The sequence below is a fragment of the Schistocerca piceifrons genome, chromosome 3 (assembly GCF_021461385.2).
Source record: "Schistocerca piceifrons isolate TAMUIC-IGC-003096 chromosome 3, iqSchPice1.1, whole genome shotgun sequence".
NCBI classification, from domain to species: Eukaryota; Metazoa; Arthropoda; class Insecta; order Orthoptera; family Acrididae; genus Schistocerca; species Schistocerca piceifrons.
In genome coordinates this window covers 939,394,193-939,420,425 of record NC_060140.1, presented here as the reverse complement: position 1 = coordinate 939,420,425, position 26,233 = coordinate 939,394,193, and the positions used below count along the sequence as shown (strand labels likewise).

Genomic DNA, 26,233 nt, shown 5'->3' with positions numbered 1-26,233 from the left:
TTGCTGATTATTTATCAAAATTTAGGGACCGAAGAAGTTTTGATTATGAATCAATGACGCTACCCATAGACCGCGAGTAAGATTTAAAGGCCATACCACCCAGCAAATGTGGTGTGTGGCGGTGACACCACAGTTGTCCCTGCGTTTTAACTTCACAGTGACATCACCAACACTCGACTTGGCCATCTTTAGAAGGGTTGAAATGTCCCTGACGGATTTGTTAGACGGGTGACGTCCTGTGACTAGTCCACAGTTGAATTCACTGACCTCTCCTGACCGACCCACTACTGCTTCTCTACTGTCGCACAGTACCTCCCATCTCCGTGTGGATGCCGACACTGTGCTCTCAGGTTTTCTCCCGCCCTCTGGTTTCCGCGCCGGCTGTAGAGCCCGCTAACGAGGCCGGAAGCGGCTGGCTGCTGCGCGACGCACCCCAGCCGGCCTCTCCCCTCGCGGCCACGTGCGTGCGCATATCCCCAGCCCCGCACGTGTTCCGGCTGCCGCCCTACCTGCGCAGCCGGGGTTATTTTTTGCGTCACCAAATTAGCGGCGCCGTCGGACGGCTGCTGCTGCTGCCGTTGCCACCGTCACCGCAGGTCTCGGGCCCTCGCCGGCTGTGCTGGGTGCTCAGACGTGCCCGCGCCCCAGCACACGCCTCTCATACATATGGAGCGGACTTCTTACGGCCGCCGACAGGTTTATTGAAATTCTGGAGGGCGGCTTCCTACACCGTCGACGGGCGTGGCGTTCTCCCTCGCTTCCCGGCACGTCCCGTTTCTTGTGGCTTCCCCCTTCCCAGGGGCGACGCCACCTACGCTCTCTTCCTGCCGTCCTGTTCGGGGACCAGCGACACTCACACGGAGCCTTGTGGGTTCCCTGGTCCGTCCTCTTAAGACGAGTAGCCATCGATTTCGGCGGGCTTTGGCGTATTAGTCGGGGGCCGTTCCAAACTATGTCCTAAGAAAAAGGTTTGGGCCATTACTTCTTTTTTAAAACAATTGATTACGAATGTCATGTCGTAAAACGAGCCTTGAATAATCGAAAAAAGACAACTGACACCATCGGTGGGCTATATCCCCTGCTACTGCGTATGCCAGAGATAGTTCCCAGCATTCGGCTGAAAGCGGCTTTGGTCCGGGCTGGAGATGACGACCAGGTCTTCAGATGATGTTAAACATGTTGTAGTCTGGGCCTGAAAGGCTGTTTTCAAGGGCACGTTTTTGCCCAGTTTGCTGATGTTTCCAGCACTTGGTGGAAATAACTTTTGAGAATATATACGAAGACAGTAACTTGTTCTGGAAAGCACAGTTACTGTCGATGACCATGCAGCTTTTATACCTCGATGTGGACAGTAACTGTTCTTTCGAGAACAAGTTACTGTCTTTATATATATAGTTAAAGGCTACCCAGCCATTGACCTTCGTCTGTGCGAATGCGCACAGGTTGCCCAAACTCTTACGGGAATCGCCAAAGCGTGCGCGAGTAACGAGTGGGTGGGCAAATGTCTATAAGGTACAATACATATGTAGAATTGTGGACATTTGGGAATGCGAGTCTCACGGGAAGCGTGCAAGGGATAAGTCCCTGCAGTCGCGCTATTCATCTGTGTCCTCGGTGGCTCAGATGGATAGAACGTCTGCCATGTAAGCAGGAGATCCCTGGTTCGAGTCCCGGTCGGGGCGCACATTTTCAGCTGTCCACATCGAGGTATATCAACACCACCTGTCGGCAGCTGAGGTTGTGAGTTAGTCATCATTTAACTTTTGAGAAGTTATGGCAAGAACCAGTACTTTGCAGGGCAGTGCTATTAGTGGGAGCACTAAGTGGCCTCTTAAAATACGCTCATTGGTCTCCTGAATGAGGCTGGCAGTAAGGCCTAAACGAATCCGCTTGTGAATAAGCTGCAAAAAAAAAAAAAAAAAAAACGATTTTTTGTTTTTCATCTTACATCGATGTTCAAGGTTTTTTTTAAAAAGAATAGTAGTTAAAATAATTGAATTGGACATCGGGAAGTTGGTTTTTAAACAACTTAAAGACCTTTAGGTATGCAGCCACCTTGAAAGTACCTTTCAGATGTAGACTCAGGAAAGTTTCCAGATGTGTTGGAAAATATGGCTTGCGAAAATACTGTAAAAGTTAAAAAGCTTGAATGTGTTGGACATGTGCAAAAGAGGATAGGCACAAGTTTACGTAAACTAAGAAAGAAATGAAAGGGAAAAGAGCTCGGCGATGCAACGTTTATGTGGTCGTCTCACTAAGGAAGAGGTGGACAAGTTGCAGCTCTATTATTGTTCAGCCATAAGAAGGAATCAGAGTGACATAGAGGCCATGAGAATAGCAGTTTCTTCTTCCACAAAACTTCTGCAGATGACAACCCACAACACACACTCTGTGACATTGATGTAGACTCATGGTGTTGCTACAGGAAAGCACTTGCAAATGGTGACGTTTATGTTCACCATCACTCCCTGTTATCTGCACTATTAGAAGCAATTAAGAAACCTAAGTCACAGTAAACTATTGTCACAGTCGTCATTTTTATCTGTTTTCCGTCTTTCCCTTAGTTGCTCTAAATTCTTGGAAGTATGTACGTCTATGCAACTAAATGAAGGCAGTTTGTTTATTCGCATACGCGTTTCGCTTCTTTTATTTGGGAAACATCATCATCAGTGGTGATGTCCAGTGCTGTTAACATATGTATGTGGTCCTGGAGATGTATTTGATAGTTTTCATACTCCAGCTGGCCGATTTCTGACAAAATGGGAATGAATGTTTCAACTAGGACACAAAAAAATTACAGAGACAACAGGCACTGTTTCAATCATCTGATATTGGAAAGCTTGCCAAAAGCAGCGACTTTTCGACTTAAAACTATGCAATAGATGTGTTACATGCTGTTATTTGTTTTAACGATGGAGCGGTAAGCAGACGTGAAGTTCTAGAACGCTAAGAACATAGTCTCGGTTCTGTAGGAACAGTCACTGATACTATGAGAGGGCTGAAACTGAAAAGTCGGCTCTTGAGGCAACTACAGACGCCACAGTACGAACAGGAACAAGAAAAGGAAGACAGAAGATGAGGAACACGTGAATCAAGAAGATAATGTAGATGGAATGTATTTGGAACAACGGTGTTGAGTCATAAATCAGATGTAGTTTCGAACTGAATTTCCTGTGAATTAAATTTTCTGACTTGTGAGTTTTATGCACGAATCATCTATTTGAACAAGAGGTCTGAAATTTTTCGGATGTTTCAGGGTAACTCTTTTGGAGAAAACTATACTGTAGATACTAGTGAACTATCAACAGGGAGATAAACATACACATTGATTAATTATAAAAAAGTGAAGTTAATATTGAGTATAAGATGTAAATAACATGGACAATAAATAGTTTGGACAAGAAGAGAATAGAAGCTTTCGAAATGTGGTGCTACAGAAGAATGCTGAAGATTAGATGGGTAGATCACATAACTAATGAGGAAGTATTGAATAGGATTGGGGAGAAGAGAAGTTTGTGGCACAACTTGACCAGAAGAAGGGATCGGTTGGTAGGACATGTTCTGAGGCATCAAGGGATCACCAATTTAGTATTGGAGGGCAGCGTGGAGGGTAAAAATCGTAGAGGGAGACCAAGAGATGAATACACTAATCAGATTTAGAAGGATGTAGGTTGCAGTAGGTACTGGGAGATGAAAAAGCTTGCACAGGATAGAGTAGCATGGAGAGCTGCATCAAACCAGTCTCAGGACTGAAGACCACAACAACAACAAGATGTAAATATTTACAGAATAAAAGTTTGTGACTAAAACGACGTGACTGTAGTCCACTTTTTAGCAGACATGTTGTTATTGTGTACTTACAGTTTCAAGCATCTACAGGGTTATTACAAATGATTCAAGCGATTTCACAGCTCTACAATAACTTTATTATTTGAGATATTTTCACAATGCTTTGCGCACACACACACACACACACACACACACACAAAAACTAAAAAAGTTTTTTTAGGCATTCACAAATGTTCGATATGTGCCCCTTTAGTGATTCGGCAGACATCAAGCCGATAATCAAGTTCCTCCCACTCTGGGCGCAGCATGTCCCCATCAATGAGTTCGAAAGCATCGTTGATGCGAGCTCGCAGTTCTGTCACGTTTCTTGGTAGAGGAGGTTTAAACACTGAATCTTTCACATAACCCCACAGAAAGAAATTGCGTGGGGTTAAGTCGGGAGAGCGTGGAGGCCATGACATGGATTGTTGATCATGATCTCCACCACGACCGATCCATCGGTTTTCCAATCTCCTGTTTAAGAAATGCTTCTGCTTTAGCCTTTTCCGTAAGATTTTCCAAACCGTCGGCTGTGGTACGTTTAGCTCCCTGCTTGCTTTATTCGTTGACTTCCGCGGGCTACGCGTGAAACTTGCCCGCATGCGTTCAACCGTTTCTTCGCTCACTGCAGGCCGACCCGTTGATTTCCCCTTACAGAGGCATCCAGAAGCTTTAAACTGCGCATACCATCGCCGAATGGAGTTAGCAGTTGGTGGATCTTTGTTGAACTTCGTCCTGAAGTGTCGTTGCACTGTTTTGACTGACTGATGTGAGTGCATTTCAAGCACGACACACGCTTTCTCGGGTCCTGTCGCCATTTTGTCTCACTGCGCTCTCGAGCGCTCTGGCGGCAGAAACCGAAAGTGCGGCTTCAGCAGAACAAAACTTTATGAGTTTTTCCACGTATCTGTAGTGTGTCGCGACCATATGTCAATGAATGGAGCTACAGTGAATTTATGAAATCGCTTCAATCATTTGTAATAGCCCTGTAAGTAACATAGTGCATAGATTCCAAGTATAGATGAACAATGTTAAAAAATATATCGGCTCAACCACTCGTTGATAGTGTAAAACACTAAGATTGACGCCTTTCGGAAGTCAAGCTTCCATCATCAGAATAATAAAAAGTAAAAGAACCTGTTAAAACTCGCTAAAATGGAACATGCACCAGGCACAATAAAATTGATAATAAAATTAAAACATCGTGGCTACTTCCCTTGTTGCAGCCGTGTCTTCCAAGGTGCATCTCCACATAGTCGTCAAAATATAAAAAACTCTAAAATGGTGTCGCCTATGGTGTTCAACATCTAACCACATGGCTCTCTCCTCTATCGCCGTAAACCGCCCGTGCGTCTTCGTTGATACCACACACCACGTAGCCAAACACGACACTGAAACGCGAGTGAGCTCACGCGCGAGTAAACAAGGAAGTCACAGAGATGTCTATACAAACAGATAACGTATACATGTTCCAAGGACCTCATGAAATGATGGTACCCTGCCAATTGCTAGAAATGTATACGTTATCTGTTTGTATAGACATCTCTGTGACTTCGTTGTTTCCTTGCTCGTGAGCTCACTCGCATTTCAGTGCCGTGTTTGGCTACGAGGTGTGTGGTATCAACGAAGACGCACGGGCGGTTTACGACGGTAGAGGGGAGAGCCATGTGGTTAGATGTTGAACTCCATAGGCGACACCATTTTAGAGTTTTTAATATTTTGACGACTATGTGGAGATGCACCTTGGAAGACACGGCTGCAACAAGGGAAGTAGCCACGATGTTTTAATTTTATTATCAATTTTATTGTGCCTGGTGCATGTTCCATTTTAGCGAGTTTTAACAGGTTCTTTTACTTTTTATTATTCTGATGATGGAAGCTTGACTTCCGAAACGAGTCAATCTTAGTGTTTTACATTATAAACAAGTGGTTGAGCCGATATATTTTTTAACATTGACATTCACAACCGCGACCTCTCATCCAGTATGGATAAAATCATAGGTGAACAAATAAAAAATGTAATACACTGATTTTCAAAATAATTATAATAAAGTAGATCTAAGGACGACTAACACGGAGACTGCATTGGATGAAAGCACATGGAATCCGCTATTAGAATGCGCGCAGAATAACATGGCTAGCAAATATGCAGTCAGCAGGGCACACACTTGGAGAGGAGTATTGGGGGGGGGGGGGGGGGGGGGTTGTGGACACACACTGCAGTGGAAGTCCCAAGCACTGGAAGGGAAGTGCCATTCTAAGCTGAGCCCTACGCTCACATATTTCGTAAATATTAAGTGAAACACCTCGACACCCACACTTGCATGGTGGCCATTCAAAAATATCTATCACATCTGCTTCGTTAATATCTAAAAAGAATTTCGTCGAAAATGCAATAAAAGCTGCAATTAGTTTCGCTTGGCTTCTTACTCATTTGTCACTTTCAGACTACTGTCATGAGTGATGCATTTTGAGTAAAACCTACATTTTTCTTGTTGCCGAGTCAAAACTTGCTTCTTTTGCCAAAACACGACGGGGGTTACACAATGAGACACATTGTGCAGATGCAACTGCAAGAGAATTCTGAAACGGCGGTTTATTAACCTTATTAAGTGAGGAACTGAGGAAAAATAAGCTCAGGAGCTCATGAAAAGCCACATAAAAACCACAAAAGCTTGTGTGGCCGAGCGGTTCTAGGCGCTTCAGTCTGGAACCGCGCGACCGCTACGGTCGCAGGTTCGAATCCTGCCTCGGGCATGGATGTGTGTGATGTCCTTAGGTTAGTTAGGTTTAAGTAGTTCTAAGTTCTAGGGGACTGATGATCTCCGATGTTAGCCGGCCGGAGTGGACGAGCGATTAAAGGCGCTACAGTCTGGAACCGCACGACCGCTGCGGTCGCAGGTTCGAATCCTGCCTCGGGCATGGGTGTGTGTGATGTCCTTAGGTTAGTTAGGTTTAAGTAGTTCTAAGTTCTAGGGGACTGATGACCACAGTAGTTGAGTCCCATAGTGCTCAGAGCCTTTTGAACCTCCGATGTTAAGACCCATAGTGCTCAGAGCCATTTGAACTATTTTGCATTACCCCGGACGACCATTGTTTGTCAGTATGGGGACGACGTAGACAAGAGGTCGCCTTCCTCAAATGTTGTGGACAGGCACAGCGATGTCGCTCCTAGCGTTATGGTCTGGAGAGCCATCGGCTATGATTTCAGATCACGGCCGGCAGTGACTGACAGAACTCCGGTGGCAAAAATGTATGCCACGGACTTCGTGCGTCCTCTTGTGTTACTTCCCATGCGACAGAATCGTGATGACATTTTCAACAGAAAAATGCTCGTTCACACATGCCACACTGTCTGTTAACTGTCTTCGTGATTGTGAGCTACTCCCGTAGCCAGCAATAATCCCAGATCTGTTCCCAATAGAACACGTGTGGCACCACCCGGATGTCAACTTCGTCCCAATGCCATTTCCGCGATATCAATAACCGTCTACAGCAGTTGTGGGACTGCGTGCCTCAGGAGAGGATGCAATGACTTTATGGCGCCGTTCCCGACCCAATCTGTGAATTCGTCCAGGCTAGAGTGGGAGCAAAGTCATTCTGACAAGTGGGCTCACACTACCAAATTCGTTATAAATTTGACACGCTCTTGCAATCACTGAAATAACATCACATGCCCTCTCTACCCGTACAGTTCCATTTCGTTTCCTCCTCCGCCTCTGGCAGTTTTATTCTTTTTATCAGGCAGTGTAGTATTAGTTACAAATTGAGACTCTTAAGGGATGAGCGGTTTTTTACTAACAAATTTATCCTATACTATATCTACAGTTATATCCACTGAGATCTTGATAAAATATCAACTAGCTGTCAAGGCCGGCAACTAGCTATTAATATAGAGAAATGCAAAGTTACGGACGTCAAGAGGTATAAAAATATGGGAAATAGAACGCAATGCCCTCAGCATACGAAGGGAGAGATTATGGCAATAGGAACTCAGTGCTGATGGTCAATTTACGGTACAAGGAACGTCAATGCTGCAGAATGTCCGAAAACGGTATAATACGCCTTACTTTATGCCACGCTTGCTGCAAGAAGCACCTATACGTTGTGGCCGAGCGATTCTAGGCGCTTCAGTCCGGAACCGCGCTATTGCTACCGTCGCAGGTTTGAATCCGGCCTCGGGCACGGATGTATGTGATGTCCTTAGGTTCAAGTAGTTCTAAGCCTAGGGGACTGATGACCTCAGATGTTGAGTTCCATAGTGCTCAGAGCCATTTGAACCAAGCACCTATATTGGAGGACTCTATTGTGTCACTGGAAAGGAGCAGAATGTCGACCTCTTTTTCTTGGCTGTCTCAACAGATGAAGTACGAAGAGTGGACTATAGTATAACTGTTCTGACATGTACGAGTTTATGGGTTTAAATGTCTACGATGGCTGGTTGAATCCCTGCTCAGACGCAAAAAAGGTCATCCGTCAACAGACAGAGACTAAACGTTCTGACTTCAGCCATTAACAGTTTACTTGGAGGAAATTCCAATTAATATGGCAGACTTAAGATTAGGATATTTCTAATGATCTTAAATATTGTTACTAGGGGATAGAATATTGGCTCAAAATCTTTACAGTTATGTAGCTTAAAGTAATAACCAACATAAATTTCTTAACCAGGTATGTGACTAAAAAACTCCCATCGATAACGAACCACCAGCAGCGACTACCACCAATCTACAGGGATCATGAATATCGAAATTGGAAAACTTCTTATCAATCATATCGAAGTACTTGTTTTTTGAAACTTCCTGCCAGATTAAAACTTTTAATCTGCCGGGAAGTTTCATATCAGCGCACACACCGCTGCAGAGAGAAAGTCTCATTCTGTTAGTTACTGATTTTTTTCCCTTTCTCTTAGATCATTCATTTTATGGTAAGTGAGTCGCGTAAGTTTAAAGTACTGAATTCACTATATAAAGTTCATAATACGAGGGTTGTCCAGAAAGTAAGTTCCGATCGGTCGCGAAATGGAAACCACAGTGAAAACCAGAAACTTTTATTAGCAACAGTTAGATATACCTTCCACCTACTTCTCGACATAGTGGCCGTTCCAACTTCGAGTTTCGTCGTAGTTCTGTATCAGCTTTCGAATATCCTCTTCACAGAAAGCTGCCGCCTGTCCTTTCGGCCAGTTATCTTCACTGATCTGCAGCTCGTTGTCTGTGGAAAATTTTTGTCTTCATAGCCAGCGATTCTTGTGAGCAGATATGAGACTCAGGGGGAGCCAATTACGGACTGTATTGTGAGTGATCAAACACTTCTCATCGGGAACGCTGCAGGAGCGTCTTCATTGCCCCTGCAGTGTGCGGCCGGGAATTGGCATGAAGGAGGAACTGCTCGACAATCGTGTCATGTGGGCTGCATGGCGCAGGCGAAATCCCTAACCAGACCCCCATACTTGGCGGGAGACGCTATTCTCTACGCATATTTACGTGGTCACTGTTAATTCAAAACTGAAAAGAACGACGCGACACGATCCAAGGAATAGAAAAGCAACTGGAATCACTCAACAGAGGAAAGTCCACTGGACCTGACGGGATACCAATTCGATTCTACACAGAGTACGCGAAAGAAATTGCCCCCTTCTAACAGCCGTGTACCGCAAGTCTCTAGAGGAATGGAGGGTTTCAAATTGGAAAAGAGCACAGGTAGTCCCAGTCTTCAAGAAGGGTCGTCGAGCAGATGTGGAAAACTATAGACCTATATCTCTGACGTCGATCTGTTGTAGAATTTTAGAACATGTTTTTTGCTCGAGTATCATGTCGTTTTTGGAAACCCAGAATCTACTATGTAGGAATCAACATGGATTCCGGAAACAGCGATCGTGTGAGACCCAACTCGCTTTATTTGTTCATGAGACCCAGAAAATATTAGATACAGGCTTCCAGGTAGATGCTATTTTTCTTGACTTCCGGAAGGCGTTCGATACAGTTCCGCACTGTCGCCTGATAAACAAAGTAAGAGCCTACGGAATATCAGACCAGCTGTGTGGCTGGATTGAAGAGTTTTTTGCAAACAGAACACAGCATATTTTTGTCAATGGAAATACGTTTACAGACGTTAAAGTAACCTCTGGCGTGCCACAGGGGAGTGTTATGGGACCACTGCTTTTAAAATATATATAAATGACCTAGAAGATAGTGTTGGAAGTTCCATGCGGCTTTTCGCGGATGATGCTGTAGTATACAGAGAAGTAGCAGCATTAGAAAACTGTAGCGAAATGCACGAAGATCTGCTGCGGATAAGCACTTGGTGCAGGGAGGGCAACTGACCCTTAACATAGACAAATGTAATATATTGCGAATACATAGAAAGAAGGATCCTTTATTGTATGATTATATGATAGTGGAACAAACACTGGTAGCCGTTACTTCTGTAAAATATCTGGGAGTATGCGTGCGGAACGATTTGAAGTGTAATGATCATATAAAATTAATTGTTGCTAAGGCGGGTACCAGGTTGAGATTCATTGGGAGAGTCCTTAGAAAATGTAGTCCATCAACAAAGGAGGTGGCTTACAAAACACTCGTTCGACCTATACTTGAGTATTGCTCATCAGTGTGGGATCCGTACCAGATCGGGTTGACGGAGGAGATAGAGAAGATCCAAAGAAGAGCGGCGCGTTTCGTGACAGGGTTATTTGGTAACCGTGATAGCGTTACGGAGATGTTTAACAAACTCAAGTGGCAGACTCTGCAAGAGAGGCGCTCTGCATCGCGGTGTAGCTTGCTCGCCAGGTTTCGAGAGGGTGCGTTTCTGGATGAGGTATCGAATATATTGTTTCCCCCTACTTATACCTCCCGAGGAGATCACGAATGTAAAATTAGAGAGATTAGAGCGCACACGGAGGGTTTCAGACAGTCGTTCTTCCCGCGAACCATACGCGACTGGAACAGGAAAGGGAGGTAATGACAGTGGCACGTAAAGTGCCCTCCGCCACACACCGTTGGGTGGCTTTCGGAGTATAAATGTAGATGTAGATGTAGATCGACGGGCATAGCAGAGACACTGGCCAACACATCTGAGCGAAGCTTTACCGGATTTTCGCAGTGTTTTCCATTTCGCGACCGATCGGAACTTACTTTCTGGACAACCCTCGTATCACAATAAAAGTTATTAAAGACTGGTTTGACCATTAGGAAGGAGGTTAACGTACCGTCAGACTATAGGTCATTAGCCACACAGTGCCTGTTATTGATGGACAATGATGTGGATGGAAAGGAGGCGTAGTTTACGCTAAGATACTATTGCAGTATTTAGCAAATGTCGCCGATATAGACTCGCATTTGGCAAGAGGGCTGCCAAGATGACAGCCCGATTTTCCTCATCTGGTTCTCCGTGGTTTCTTACATCACTCGGTGTGAATGCTCGAAAATTCCACTGAAAAAGTAATGGCAGATCTCCTATACTTTTATCGCTCAATCTGAGGCTTTTCTCTCGCCTTTTTTTTTTTATTTTTTCCCACAGTCCTTGCGAATGCTCTCCATACTCGCCCACTGTGTTAACCACAGCCCTACCTCTCCATGCCATTTAATACGGAGTTATAACTCACTCGCATGATAGTGGGTTGGAAATTGGGATGCGACGTTGTAAAACGAATCATTCCGGTAATGGCCGTGAAATGATAAACTGAAGATCAATTTTTTTTTCATAACTCTAGACGTACGGGAATTTTAAACCTGCTGCTTCCGTATTACCCAGTTTGTAGTTTTGTTAAGCGCGATTTAATGACAAGGCCAAATTTTTCGAGGAACTGTGCAGTACCTTCCACGTAATTCAGACGTCATATCCCTGGAACTGGGTGTTGTGACTGGCGGTGCATGTGTTCCAGATTGCCTTGAAGGCATAACGCAGCCGTAGGGGACCCCACGGCAGCCACTCACAGTCTGAACAGAGGGACGCCTTGTGACCCTGCCCTTGCCCCTCCACTGCGTATGAAAGCCACGACTGTGGCGTGTCCCTTCCGGTGCAGCCCGTTTTGTCACACGTAGGTTTCTTTTTCCGGCAACCAACGGCACGAATTCTATGTGGGTGGCGTCTGACTTTACGTTTTAAGGAGCAGTTAGACACGATGGCTGTAGCATGAGCTGATGTGACAAGCGTTAATGGATTAATACGAGGGTTGACTCAAAAGTAATGACTCCACCTTCGTAACTCTTCAACAGTTGGCGGCATAGGTATGCGGCAGGTACGGGCTTATCCCGTAGCCTCTTCCCTACAGCTCCAGTTGGCGGGAAGCCTTAGCACTGAACAGTGTAAAGTATGGAACCCTGCGCAGACGGTCGGTCAGTGCGTTTTAAGCAACGTGCAGTCATTGAATTCGTGACAGCAGAAGGTATCGCCCCAAAGGAGATTCGTCAGAGAATGAAAGCAGTTTATGGTGATTGTGTTGACGTTAGTACTGTGCGTCGTTGGGCGAGTAAGTTTAAAGATGTTGATGCGTGAACATCTGACGTGTGAGACAAACAAAGAGCTGGACGTCCTGTGGCAGCAACCACCGAGTTTCACAAGCAAAAGTTTGACAGATTGATTCAGGACGATCGTCTTACCACTCAGAGAAAAATCGCAAGCACGATCGGCATTTCACGAGAACGTGTGGGTCACATTATTGGTTTACTTGGCTATCGGAAGATATTGTCCACGATGGGTACCTGAATGCCGACTCCTGAAATGAAAGCACACAGACTTGAAATTTGCCAGGAACTCCTCTCGCGTTATGAGAATGAAGACGCAAAGCACTCACATCAACATAATCACCATAAACTGCTTTCATTCTCTGATGAATCCCCTTTGGGGTGACATCTTCTGCTGTCAAGAATTCAATGACTGCACGTTGCTTAAATCGCATTGACCGACCATCTACGCAGGTTTCTGTACTTTACACTGTAACAACACAACCGCTCAATTCTAAGGCTTCCCGCCAACTGGAGCTGTAGAGAAGAGGTTACGGAACAAGCCACTACCTGCCGCATATTAATGCTGCCAACTGTTGAAGAGATACGAAGGTGGAGGCATTACTTTTCAGTCAACTCTCGTATTTCCCTGGTTGTTCTTGTCCATTCTTTACGTAGACATTGCAGAAAGAGGTGTTCGGACACCTACATTAGTACAATGAAATTCTCACTGAAGTTCTTGGCAGAGGGTTCATCGAACCATTATGACTATTTCTCTACCCCTCCACTCTCGAATAGCACGTAGGAGAAACGGACACCTAGAACTTTGCGTGCGAGATCTAATTTCTCTTACTTTATTACCATGATCATTCCTCCCTGTGTACAAGGAAATCAACAAACTAGTTCGGTATTCGGACGAGAAAGTAGGGACCTGAATTTCGTCAGAAGTTCTTGCGACAATGAAAAGAAACCTTTGTTTTGATCGTCCCCACCCAAACCCTTGTGTTATGTCCTTGACACTCTCTCAGTTATTTCGCGATAATAGAAAACTATTGTCGATTTCGCCCGTCAATCGTTAATGGTGAGGATCTCATACCGCATCGCAGTACTCTAGAAGAGGACGAGCAAGCGTACTCTTCAGCAGATTTCTTGCGTCTTCTATGTGTTCTGCCAATGAAACGCAGTTTTTGTTCCACCTTTCCCGCCTTTTGTCTGTGTGATGGTTTTTATGTAAGTTGTTCGTAAATTTAGTCCCTAGATGTTAAGTTCCATCCACGACCTTTAAATTTGTTTGATTTATCGTGTAAGCCCCCGGTCTCGACGACACTTCAAACAGTTGATATGTGCGAAAAAAAGGTCAGAGCTCAGTATTTCATGTGATGACAAAATGTGTTAATGTACCATTGGCATCAGATTTCACCACAACTCTGCTCAGTACCGCCGTGGATGTATTGCCCCGTGGCAAGGTCCTCGTGTGCTGTTTACATCTCCCCCCTTCCTTTGATGCCTCTACGATGGAATGGCGACGGCTCTGGGGCAATGGAGGTCACACCGCGATGCCCAGCGTTGAAATCGCTCGGTTTTCCTATGAGTGGCCGTGGAAAACGTTTCAAACACGCCGCCGCTCAGAAAAGACACGAAAAGGTTTCAGAGGGTGGCAAGAATTGTGGCAATGGAACCATCCCCTTTCCTTGGAGCGTTGATTGCCACACATTTCGTGATCGGAAACGACAGTTAGCAGTGTGATGAGCAACAAAAAGACATTGCTCTACAGTCTTTGATACTGATGTTATCTTCCTGACGTTTCATCCTTCTCTAAGGACATTGTGGGCTACCAACCCCATCGACCGCGATCTCACCGCTTTGCAATGCAGTGCAGCCGCATTTTATCCACTGGTGTACACGGTGGAACCACAAGGGACAGTTCAATACCATTCGACGAAATCTGATCATGATTCGAAGCAGAAAAGGTTCTTCCGCTTTTTCAGTGGTCCTTCATGCCCTCTTATGGCGTGATTGCGGAGGGATGCGACATTGACACATGCATTAATAATGCAGCAAAGGTCGTTCTAAGGTCCCCGACTTCGGTAACACCCTCGGTGTTATACGCCCTTCCCCTAAGATTATTGAGAATTTTAAAAATATGCCTTACACTTAGAGGAAGGCAACTGGCACTGGAGGCGTATCAAGTGGTTGCCTACCTGCAGGCAACTAGAACTATTTCCGAGGTTTTCTCTGTAAAGGCACATTTTTATAAATCTCGCTATATGGAGGTGGGTGCCACCCAGGGTTTTGCCGAACTGCTGGGTCTCAGAAAGATCCTTTGGCATTTTATTCATGCATGTAACACTGTCACACCCCTCTGTTATCATGTCACAGCAGTGTGTGAAAACAGGAGCATTGAAAAAACATTAGACCCCTTTGCCGCTCCGGATCTAGCTCAAATTTCATCAAAAGGCTTTGAACAGACCCTAGTGGTTCCATCCTGTACAGCAGAGAATAAACTGCCGCTGCACTGGGCTCCAAAGGAGTCACGTATTCGGGAGGACGACAGTTCAATCCCGTGTCCGGCCATCCTTGTTTAGGTTTTCCGTGATTTACCTAAATCGCGCCAGGCAAATGCCGGGATGGTCCCTTTGAAAGGGCACAGCTGACTTCCTTCCCTAATCCAATGTTTGGTCTCTTCCCCCAACAACCCAACCCTAACCTCCAAAGGGTTAGCTCACATTTAATCCCACGATGTCCTCAGAGAAGGGTTGAAACGTCATGGAGATGTCAGCTGAGTGGAAGGTTGTGCAGAACGCCTTCATCGCTCATCATACTCCTAATTGTCGTTTTCGACAGCAAAATGTGTGGGAATCAACGTCCCAAGAAAAGGGGATGGTTTCATTGATGGCCTTTATGCCACCCTCTGAGGCTGTTCAGTGTCGATCCTGAACAGTAATCTGTATGAAGAAGTTTCCTCTGTGAGTCGTAAGAAAATCATGTGATTCCAATTCTGGGTGTCGCAGATCGGACCTCCATCCCACATGCGACAAAAGACGGGCTGAAATGTGGGTAAGTGGGCGAATGACGATCTTCTTATCGTGTGACACATCCACTGTGTCATTGGGCAGAATTGTGCTGAAATTTTGTGCAAATATGATACTATTAATCCAACTTACACCGTACATGAAGTGAGCTTTGGCCTTTTTTTTCGCATGTGTCGACATCTTGCTGTTTGAGGCATCGCCAAGCCGGAGGATAACGCCGCATGGTGCCAAAAGTTTGCATAATTACCGAGGAAAGTTGTTGGCACTTTTGAGCCAAGTTTCCAACTTAACCGCCCCAATGGGAGACAGTCTGGGCGTTTCGACAAAGTGATACTTTAATTCTATTGCGCAGTTTAAAGGAACGAGTTTGAAATTAAGGCTTTTGCAAGTTGATAATAAAGCCACAGGACCAATTATTGAGAGTTGTGCTTCCGGCAGTTGATGGTAACTGGTGGACAGGTTTGTGATTTTGATAAAAACTACGCTGCTTGTCAGAAAACAAACAAAACATGAGAGAAGAACCTGTATGGAGAGGAGGAAATAATTGAAACAACACGGATTTTAGAGTGTATGTAATGGTGTCTCGGTGATTACAAACTGGTGCTGAAGTTATAAAGAACTTGGCAGTTTCAGCCCACTTATGAGGATGACGTTGCTCTCCCTCTCGCCTGGATGCATGCCCTGACGGAATTGCGTAGGGTGTCATAAACATGTTTTATCCTTTCCTGGGGAAGCTCATGCAGAGCTGCAGTAACAGGTCCTTGATATCCTGGATACTGGCAGGGGGGGCAGAGTTCACGTCAGAGATGGTCTCACATACGTTCTGTCTGGAGAAAATGTATCGAAATACACTGATGCGCCCAACTCATGCAACGCGCGTAGTACTGTGAACAAACCAGTCCTAAACACACCTGCACCAGCTGTCACGTTCGAATGCTACAGGGGCTGCTGTTGCCAGCCAATCAGCACAGAGGACATTTATGATAGGTCCACACGCACGCCGTATAATTGCTTCTTACAACTCTGCTCACTTAAGAAAAATATTTATTTACTACTTGAGAAACCGGAATCTGAGAAAAATAGTTAGTACAATAAATGAATGGGAGTGGATTTGTGTACTCTTTTTACAGATACGCAGAAAAACTGCTGCTTCTGCGACATTGTTGTCGTAGACGGACGAAATGGTTTCAGTTCAGTGATTGACACGACAGAGTTCAACTGTTATTCACATCCGAACACAGTCCTGGCAATGTTCGAATCCCATATCGCATATTCATCAGTAAGACACCGATCTGCGTCCATTGTACACGCGAAAACTGTCAGAGTTCGTCAAATCAATACAATACACACAAAAATGTAAACGATTTATCCGCGTCTTTACGCACGGGAAACCAACACCCCTAGCCACGCCGTCACGTCAAAAATCAGTATCTCTTCTTCGTCGGCGCCATACCACTCGATTATTCAGTTTCGAAGTCGAAAACAGGCACTTACGTGGTATTGACACATACGTACAGATACATTGAAATATAAACATTCCTTTAATGTTTCGATGTATTTACATTTATTGTTAAACATAATGAAGAAAACAAGATCGTAAAGGAAAAAATATTTACGCGCTCCCTACAGCTCGACCCTTAGATCTTTAATGTACTGTTGAGCACAAATGAAGAATCATAATCGGGTAGACGGCTGGTTTTTCTGTTGTTAAATTACTGCTATGTAAGCCGTGGATTACAATTACAATGACTGTATCTAAGTACATGTCTCATCCCCAGACAGTACCTCAGTAGAATGGTCAGCCGTATAATTAATACCTACAGCAACAACACCCTCATTTTGATTAGTTACCTCATTCACTTTCATTGGAAATAAACATTACCGCACGAACTACTTTTCCAGTATTTCTTGGATTTCATACACACCTTTCCAATGTGAACCTACATTAACCGACCGAAAGCGATGGAGCAATGTTGTTTGAATTAACCACAGATGCTTCACATACACGTCCAGCCTCCGAGATTTACGTTTTTTGTGGTTTTTCTATACGAACCGTTCTGTGTTGCTAGTCTTTTCAATAAATCTTATACAGGAACACCTGACTGAAACGAAACTGACGTCGTGTGGCATTTTTTGTTGGAGAAACCAAGGGGGTGGAGGTACAGCCCTCAAGGTTGGGGAGGTTTGTTTTTCCACCTGTTGGCAACTTCACTCAGTATTGAGTGTGTTGCATCATACGTGCGTCTGATGCGCGTAATTGGAATGCGTATAGAATTTTCATGTTATATTTCTGCTATTGAGGACGATGAGCGACTAAGAAGGGGGCGCAGAGTAGCGTTGACACACCGTCTCTCATCGAGAGCTCGATGTTCCCATTCGATGGATGAAATACCTTTAAGTGTTATATACCTTCAGTTAATCAGACAATAAGGGTACGCGTGAAATTTAGTCCAGAACACAGGTGCAAACCCTGATGATGACGAGCAAACCGCCACTCTCTACCCTAACACCGGCCAGCAACTTGTTACAGTTATTTTTTCACCGTCAGGATTTCAGCCACCTACCTCCGATTCGAGCGCCATCGCACTAGCGTGAGTTAACAAGTTCGGCATGGTAGGTGGGTACTGTTGGGTCGACAAAGTACACTACTGGCCATTAAAATTGCTACACCAGGAAGAAACGCAGATGATAAACGGGTATTCATTGGACAAATATATTATACTAGAACTCACATGTGATAACATTTTCACGCAATTTGGGTGCATAGATCCTGGGAAGTCAGTACCCAGAAGAACCACCTATAGCCTTAATAACGGCCTTGATACGCCTGGGCATTGAGTCAAACAGAGCTTGGATGGCGTGTACAGGTACAGCTGCCCGTGCAGCTTCAACACGATACCACTGTTCATCAAGAGTAGTGACTGGCGTATTGTGAGGAGCCAGTTGCTCGGCCACCATTGGCCAGACGTTCTGAATTGGTGAGAGATCTGGAGAATGTGCTGGCCAGGGCAGCAGTCGAACATTTTCTGTATTCAGAAAGGCGCGTACAGGACCTGCAACACGCGGTCGTGCATTATCCTGCTGAAATGTAGGGTTTCGCAGGGATCGAATGAAGGGTAGAGCCACGGGTCGTAACACATCTTAAATGTAACGTCCACTGTTGAAAGTGCCGTCAATGCGAACAAGAGGTGACAGAGACGTGTAACTAATGGCACCCCATACCATCACGCCGGGTGATACGCCAGTATGGCGATGACGAATACACGCTTCCAATGTGCGTTCACCGCGATGTCGCCAAACACGGATGCGACCATCGTGATGCTGCAAACAGAACATGGATTCATCCCAAAAAATGACGTTTTGCCGTTCGTGTGCCCATGTAAGTCGTTGAGTACACCATCGCAGGCGCTCCTGTCTGTGATGCAGCGTCAAGGGTGAACGCAGCCATGGTCTCCGAGCTGATAGTCCATGTTCGTGCAGATGGTTGTTGTCTTGCAAACGTCCCCATCTGTTGACTCAGGGATCGAGACATGGCTACACGATCCGTTACAGCCATGCGGATAAGATGCCTGTCATCTCGACTACTAGTGATATGAGGCCGTTGGGATCCAGCACGGCGTTCCGTGTTACCCTCCTGAAACCAACGATTCCATATTGTGCCAACAGTCATTGGATCTCGACCAACGCGAGCAGCAATGTCGCGACACTATAAACCGCAATCGCTATAGGCTACAAGCCGACCTTGATCAAAGTCGGAAACGTGACGGTACGAATTTCTCCTCCTTACACGAGGCATCACAACAGCGTTTCACTAGGCAACGCCGGTCAACTGCTGTCTGTGTATGAGAAATCGGTTGGAAACTTTCCTGATGTCACCGCGTTATAGGTGTCGCCACCGGCGCCAGCCTCGTGTGAATGCTCTGAAAAGCTAATCATTTGCATATCACAGCATCTTCTTCCTGTCCGTTAAATTTCGCGTCTGTAGCACGTCATCTTCGTGGTGTAGCAATTTTATTGGCCAGTAGTGTACTTCATTGAAACTGCACTGATAAGCCAAATCGTTATGACCGCCGGCTTAACAGCCGGTTGGTCCTTCTCAGGAACGGAATACACCAGTGATTAAACACAGCATTGATTCAATAAGCCTTTGATAGGGTTCCAGAGGTATATGACACCAGATGTGTACTGAGTAATCACACAAGTCCCGTAAATTATGGGGCAGTAGGTTGTGGGCGTGGCGTTAGCTCCTCATAGCGTCCTGGATGTCTTCCATCAGATTCCGAACAGGTGAACTTAGTGACAACGTTATCATCGTCATGCGACTCAAACCTTGTGACGAGGACAGTTATCCTGCTGGAATATACCATTGCCATCAGAGAAAACATCAACCAAGAAAGGATGCAGCTGGTTTTCAATACTTTTCACATAGTCCACAGCTGACACAGTGTCTTCGATTTCTGACTCAGGAGCCACGACCATCGATATGACAACAAGAAACGCGGTTCATTTTACCAGGCGACACGTTGTCATCAATCCACGGTCCAGTCTTGATGGTTCCAAGGGTACTTCAGCTGTAATTGGAGATGTCACTGGGTCAGCGTGGGAACACAAGTGGTCGACCGACAATGTACGTGGAATGGTTTGCTCTGGAACACTTCAGACTGCACCATTATTGTACTGTCAGCAGCTTTTGTCAGCATAATTCCTCATATGCGGCCCTATGGTTACTAGAATGTTCCCCACTCATCTCTGCTGGGTTTACATACAGGGTGGAGCACGAAATGTGTTACCATTTTGTTTTTGAATATAAACTTTATTATCAATACAATCTGAAAGGAACATATACTACAATGAAGAGCCGTCCTTGGAGATTTGTTCTAACTCAGCACATGCTCAATATGTCCACCATTTCGTTTCGTAACATCCTTCAAACGAACACTGAAATTAGTGATTACCCTACGGCAAATGTCTTCCGTAATTTCACTGCAAGCTTGAAGAATAAGTCTTCTGAGCTCCATTAAATGACGTGGACGTTTCGGGAAAATTTTTTCCTTTAGGTACCCCCAAAGAAAAAAGTCACATGGATTGAGGTCTGGACTATTGGGGGGCCAATTTTGTCCGTCATTGAAGCGACCTGGAAACCTGAGTGAAATGATCCGCGTGTCGAAATGCTCGTGTAAAAACTCCAACATAGTGTTTGCAGTATGTGGCCTTGCTCCATCTTGCATGAACCACTGCGTGTTGAAGGGCAAGGCAGTAGCAAGAAGCTGTGGAATGAAACTATTGCGAAGCATGCCTTAATAACGCTCGCTGTTCACAGTTTCTTCAAAGAAAATGGGTCCAATAAGTCCGTGACTGGAAATTGCTGTCTACGCTGTAATCCTCAGAGCGTAATATTGTCGTTCATGAAACACTTGTTGGGTTTCAGTGGGCCAAAAGCGTACATTTTGTTTGTTAACCACACCGTCTAAATGAAAGTGCGCCTCGTCTGAAAACCAAACGTTGTTGTGAGTTTCTTCCCTATCCTCCTCCCACTGAGCAAACAGTAGTCTCTGCTGCTTGTGTTCTTCAGTGAGCTTCTGTGCACAGGTCGTCTTGTATGGGTACATATGGAAGTCACTTTTAAGAATGCGTTGAACGGAGCGTCTGGACATTCCCAGTTGCACTGCTGCCTTTCTACACGATTTCCTGGGACTTCTCTGTACAGCAACTCGTACCGCTTCAATATTCTCCGGCGAACAAACAGGCTCAGGCCGAGGTCGCTTCGCTTCCAATACTGTTCCTTCCAGTGCAAGTTTATCATACAACCTGTGGATGGTCTTCTTGGAAGAGACCCGTAGTGTGTTAAACTGTTGTCGAGAACGCCTCTGAGTCAGAACAAGGCTTTTCGTTTCATGAGAAAGCAACACAATTGCCGATCGTTGCTGTGTCGTCAGTCTCCCATTGTCAGCCATTGCTGCTTACTAGTCTCCTAGCGGCAGTATCGTGAATTACACGTCATTTCATAACTCATTTGTTTTTCCAGGCTCTGTTGTACAGATCTACATCTGCATCTACATCACTACTCTGCAATTCACATTTAAGTGCATGGCAGAGGGTTCATCGAACCACAGTCATACTATCTGTCTACCATTCCACTCCCGAACAGCGCGCGGGAAAAACGAATGGGGTCAGGGATTTTCTCTGCCTCGTGATGACTGGGTGTTGTGTGATGTCCTCAGGTTGGTTTAAGTAGTTCTAAGTTCTATGGGACTGATGATCATTGATGTTAAGTCCGATAGTGCTCAGAGCCATGTGACATGTGAACCATTTTTTTTTTTTATTTTTTTTTTTATTTTTATTTTTTTTTTTTTTTAAACGAACACCTAAACCTTTCTGTTCGAGCTCTGATTTCTCTTATTTTATTTTGATGATCATTCCTAGGTTGGGCTCAACAAAATATTTTCGCATTAGGAAGAGAAAGTTGGTGACTGAAATTTCGTAAATTGATCTCGCCGCGACGAAAAACGTCTTTGCTTTAATGACTTCCATCCCAACTCGCGTATCATATCTGCCACACTCTGTCCCCTATTGCGTGACAGTACAAAACGAGCTGCCCTTTTTTGCACCCTTTCGATGTCCTCCGGCAATCCCACCTGGTAAGGATACCACACCGCGCAGCAATATTGTAACAGAGGACGAACGAGTGTAGTGTAAGCTGTCTCTTTAGTGGACTTGTTGCATCTTCTAAGTGTCTTGCCAATGAAACGCAACCTTTGGCTCGCCTTCCCGAGAATATGATCTATGCGGTCTTTCCAACTGAAGTTGTTCGTAATTTTACCACCCAGGTACTTACAAGGGAACCTCCCCATCGCACCCCCCTCAGATTTAGTTTTAAGTTGGCACAGTGGATAGGCCTTGATAAACTAAACACAGATCAATCGAGAAAACAGGAAGAAGTTGTGTGGAACTGTGAAGAAATAAGAAAAATATACTAACTGAGTAGTCCACGGGTCAAATAGCCACATCATAGATAGTGATAGCTCGGGAACGCCGTGGTCCCGTGGTAGCGTGAGCAGCTACAGAACGAGAGGTCCTTGGTTCAAGTCTTCCCTCGAGTGAAAATTTTATTTTCTTTATTTTTGCATAGTTATTATCTGTCCGTTCGCTCATTGACGTCTCTGTTCACTGTAATAAGTTTCTTTATTTTTGCATAGTTATTATCTGTCCGTTCGCTCATTGACGTCTCTGTTCACTGTAATAAGTTTAGTGTCTGTGTTTTGCGACCACATCGCAAAACCGTGCGATTAGTAGACGAAAGGACGTGCCTCTCCAATGGGAACCGATAGCATTTGATCGCAAGGTCATAGGTCAACCGATTCCTCCACAGGAAAACACATCTGATATATTCTATACGACACTGGTGACGGCATGTGCGTCACATGACAGGAATATGTTGTCGACCCACCTAACTTGTACACTTGGCGAATGGGTAAAAAGATTCTTCTGCCTTGCCCGATTTAGGTTTTCTTGTGGATGTGATAATCACTCCCAAAAAAGTGATGAAAACATAAGAGTTTGTCACATCAACTGAAAATAAAAAATTAAATTTCTCACTCGATGGAAGATTCGAACCAAGGACCTTTTGTTCCGCAGCTGCTCACGCTACCACGAGACCACGGCGCTACTGCGTTCTCAGGGTCCTTGATGTTGCATATCTTCCCATGAACTACTCAGTTTGTATATTTTGCTTATTTTTTTTACAGTTCCACACAACTTCTTCCTGTTTTCTCAATTGATCTGTTTTCAATTTTTCAAGGCCTACCCACTGTGCCAACTTATAACTAAATCTGAAGGGGGTGCGATGGGGAGGTTCCCTTGTTAGTTGAATTGACAGCCTTGAGAATTGTACTATTTATCGAGTAATCGAATTCCAACGGATTTCTTTTGGAACTCGTGTGGATCACCTCACACTTTTCGTTATTCCAGCGGGATTTCTAATGTGCGTCGTAAATTGTGAAAGAAACAACTGGTAACACATTTTGTGCGCCTGTACTTTCATTATCACGTCCTGTGGTGCAACACCACCACAAGCATATAGTGTCACAGTGAGCGGCGCTGATAAATTTTGGCTCGCCAGTATGTTTTCAGACGTTAACTTGGTGGTTGTTTCTCTTTTTGCTGAGACCGGTGTGTGGGTGTGCCCGGCAGAGCGGACGCAGACGCAGAGCTCGGTGTCTGTGGACTCGGGGTCGGAGGAGAGCGGCGACACGCGCCAGCACACGGACACCGAGCTGAGCACGGCGGCCGGCAGCCAGGGCCGCGGGCGCTCCGCCACGCCGCTGCGCCAGCAGGCGACGCACCTGCCGCAGCACCACTACGGGTCCTTCTACCTGCGCATGGGCGCCGTCGGTGAGTCGCCAGCCGCTCCCCACTGCACAGCCACGCGCCACGAGGAATCGTTAGCGGTAGGATTTCACCCGGAACAAGTCCCGCCCACTCACCCCCGGGTTTCCCGGTCTTTGTTCGGCGCCTGGGCATCGTTTCAGTTGACTCACGTGGTTTACCGCGTTCGGCTGCACTTGGTGTGAATGTTAAAGTAATATCTTGCTAGGTCTTAAATTTTGCCAGATAGTTAAAAGACACGTTACAAAAAACGTGCACAATTGGCCTCAGCTGTGCCAGGTACTTCCACAGCAAACATAACAGAAAACAATGTAGCACTGAATTCTTTAAATACGAGAACTCGGTATCCAGATGAATAGCCTAAGAAGAAACATACTCCTATGTGAGGAAAAGCACCCAAAGCTAAAACAGGAAAAACCTACCCTCAAAGAATAATTTGCTTGGAGAAAGAGGAACCACAGTAAACTTGACACTTAAGTTTCAGAACTCAGAAAGTATATCTGAAACAAGCGCCAATGTTCACTATACTTTGTTGTTGCTAGATCGATCCAAGCGTATTTCGCGTGGTATTCACTGAATAGTTTTGCTGAAAAATTTTGGGGGTGAAAGAACAACTAGCACAGCATGAAGGACGTTTTACAGCCATGAAACACCGCAGCATATATTTCCTCCATAACTGCTCTGCGACAAACATAAACATCACATTATTATTTTTTTTAAATGGTTTGAATGACATTTACGAAGTTAATAAATATTTTGGTTAAAAACAGACAGGACAAAGAATAACTACACGTTATTTTCCTGAGACGTTTGCAGCAGCATATAGGTCACTAATCACACAGAAACAGCTACAATTCTTTGTAACCTCGTTCATAATGCGCAGGTATGGTATTGGAAGAATTTACAAGTTAAAATTCACCCATTACCCATGTAAATACTAACAAAATGTGTCATACATGGTGGTCTCGCGGTTCTAGGCGCGGAGTCCGGAACCGTGCGACTACTACGGTCGCAGGTTCGAATCCTGCCTCGGGCATGGATGTGTGTGATGTCCTTAGGTTAGTTAGGTTTAAGTAGTTCTAAGTTCTAGGGGACTGATGACCACAGCAGTTGAGTCCCATAGTGCTCAGAGCCATGTCATACATGCAAATATCTTACTGCTTTCATTAGGCATTTCTACTTTGACATTTTCATATTCTTTAATTTTCGTGAGCTACTATGAGGGCCATTTCTATATAACGGTGATTTTAGACAACAGAGTTATTCGAGTGCATCCGTGGCTTTACTGCCGACATGACAGATTCAAGACCATTGTTTTCGCATTGTATGTTTGCCCTGCTGTTTCCCTCAAATTGACGTATTATAGTAAGTGAATTAGTTAATGAAAATTTCTCCTTATTCCCCTTAAATAACATCACGTTATTTTTTGTTTTCTATTGCTGGCGATGCTTTCAATTCTCAATAAATATTTTTATTTCTTTAATAATGCAGATTCATATTACATTACTATCCAGAAAAGCTTAAATTTCTTATCGTTACTGAATTTCATCACAGTATAACACGTGTTGGACTGCGACGATAACAACTTTGTTGTAGCTTCCAGTTAGCGGAACTGGCGGCTGTTTAGGGGAGGGCCTTACACTATGGATAGGCGTGGAGGGGGGTGAATGGGCGGGACTTGTTCCGGGTGAAATCCCAGCGCTAAAGGCACGCCGCGCCACGTCTGCCCGAGCAGCACTACAGCTATTTGCACCTCCGCATGGTCGCTGTCGGTGAATCACCCTCTGCTCCCTAGAGAGCCTGTATAGGGAGAGAGTGGCCAACCGGACGATACGGCGGCCATTTCTCTTCCAAACTGCGGGCGGGACTTTCGAATGGACTAGTGGAGTACACACTCACCTAATCAAAAGCACAAGACAATAGGGCGAAATCATTCGTTAAATGCCTTTCTTGACAGCTATAATATACTCATAGTAGCCTACTACGTACAGCACAGGAAAATTTGGTACAGTGGCTGTACAAATTATTCGTTACTTGCATTTATCTCCTTTAAAGTTCGTTTACTAGACATATTGCAATGAAAGTAAAGTAAATAAAAAAAAATATTGTATAACATTTGTTTTGTATGGGAAGCGCATAACGCTAAACATTTAACTTACCAATATTACGTCAGATGAATGAAAGTCGTAAGCAATTGTTTGCTTGTGACATGCAAAAAGTGTGAGACGTATTAGTACTTCTTGTCACGTCTTCATGTGATGGACAAGTAAGTGTCCCTCTTGATAACTATGGAGGTGTGATTACGCATGTCAATCACAACACGATTACGGGCAGCATGGAGTTCACGCCTGAGCCTCAGGACGTGCGCTAGCAGCGCATGTCGGGTGTTTCAAGCGTCAACTTCGCGTCTCAATATCTCGGGATGTAATGGGAATACTGCGATGCAATCAACGCCATTGTGTATGTGCTTTGTCATGCTATGGATTGCTGAAGAAAAAATATAGGAGGTCCATTTAAAAAAAAACATAAGTTTGTGTTAAA

General features: G+C 44.9%; 1 protein-coding gene across 1 annotated transcript in view; it reads left to right on the top strand.

The window, feature by feature from the left end:
• The window catches only part of LOC124789239 (proton channel OtopLc-like), a 259,793-nt gene that overhangs the window by 117,182 nt on the left and 116,378 nt on the right, over positions 1-26,233 (top strand). Inside the window, exon 6 of the mRNA XM_047256534.1 lies at positions 23,498-23,698. Coding sequence (XP_047112490.1) covers positions 23,498-23,698 — 201 coding nt within the window. The remainder of the gene's footprint in view (positions 1-23,497; positions 23,699-26,233) is intronic.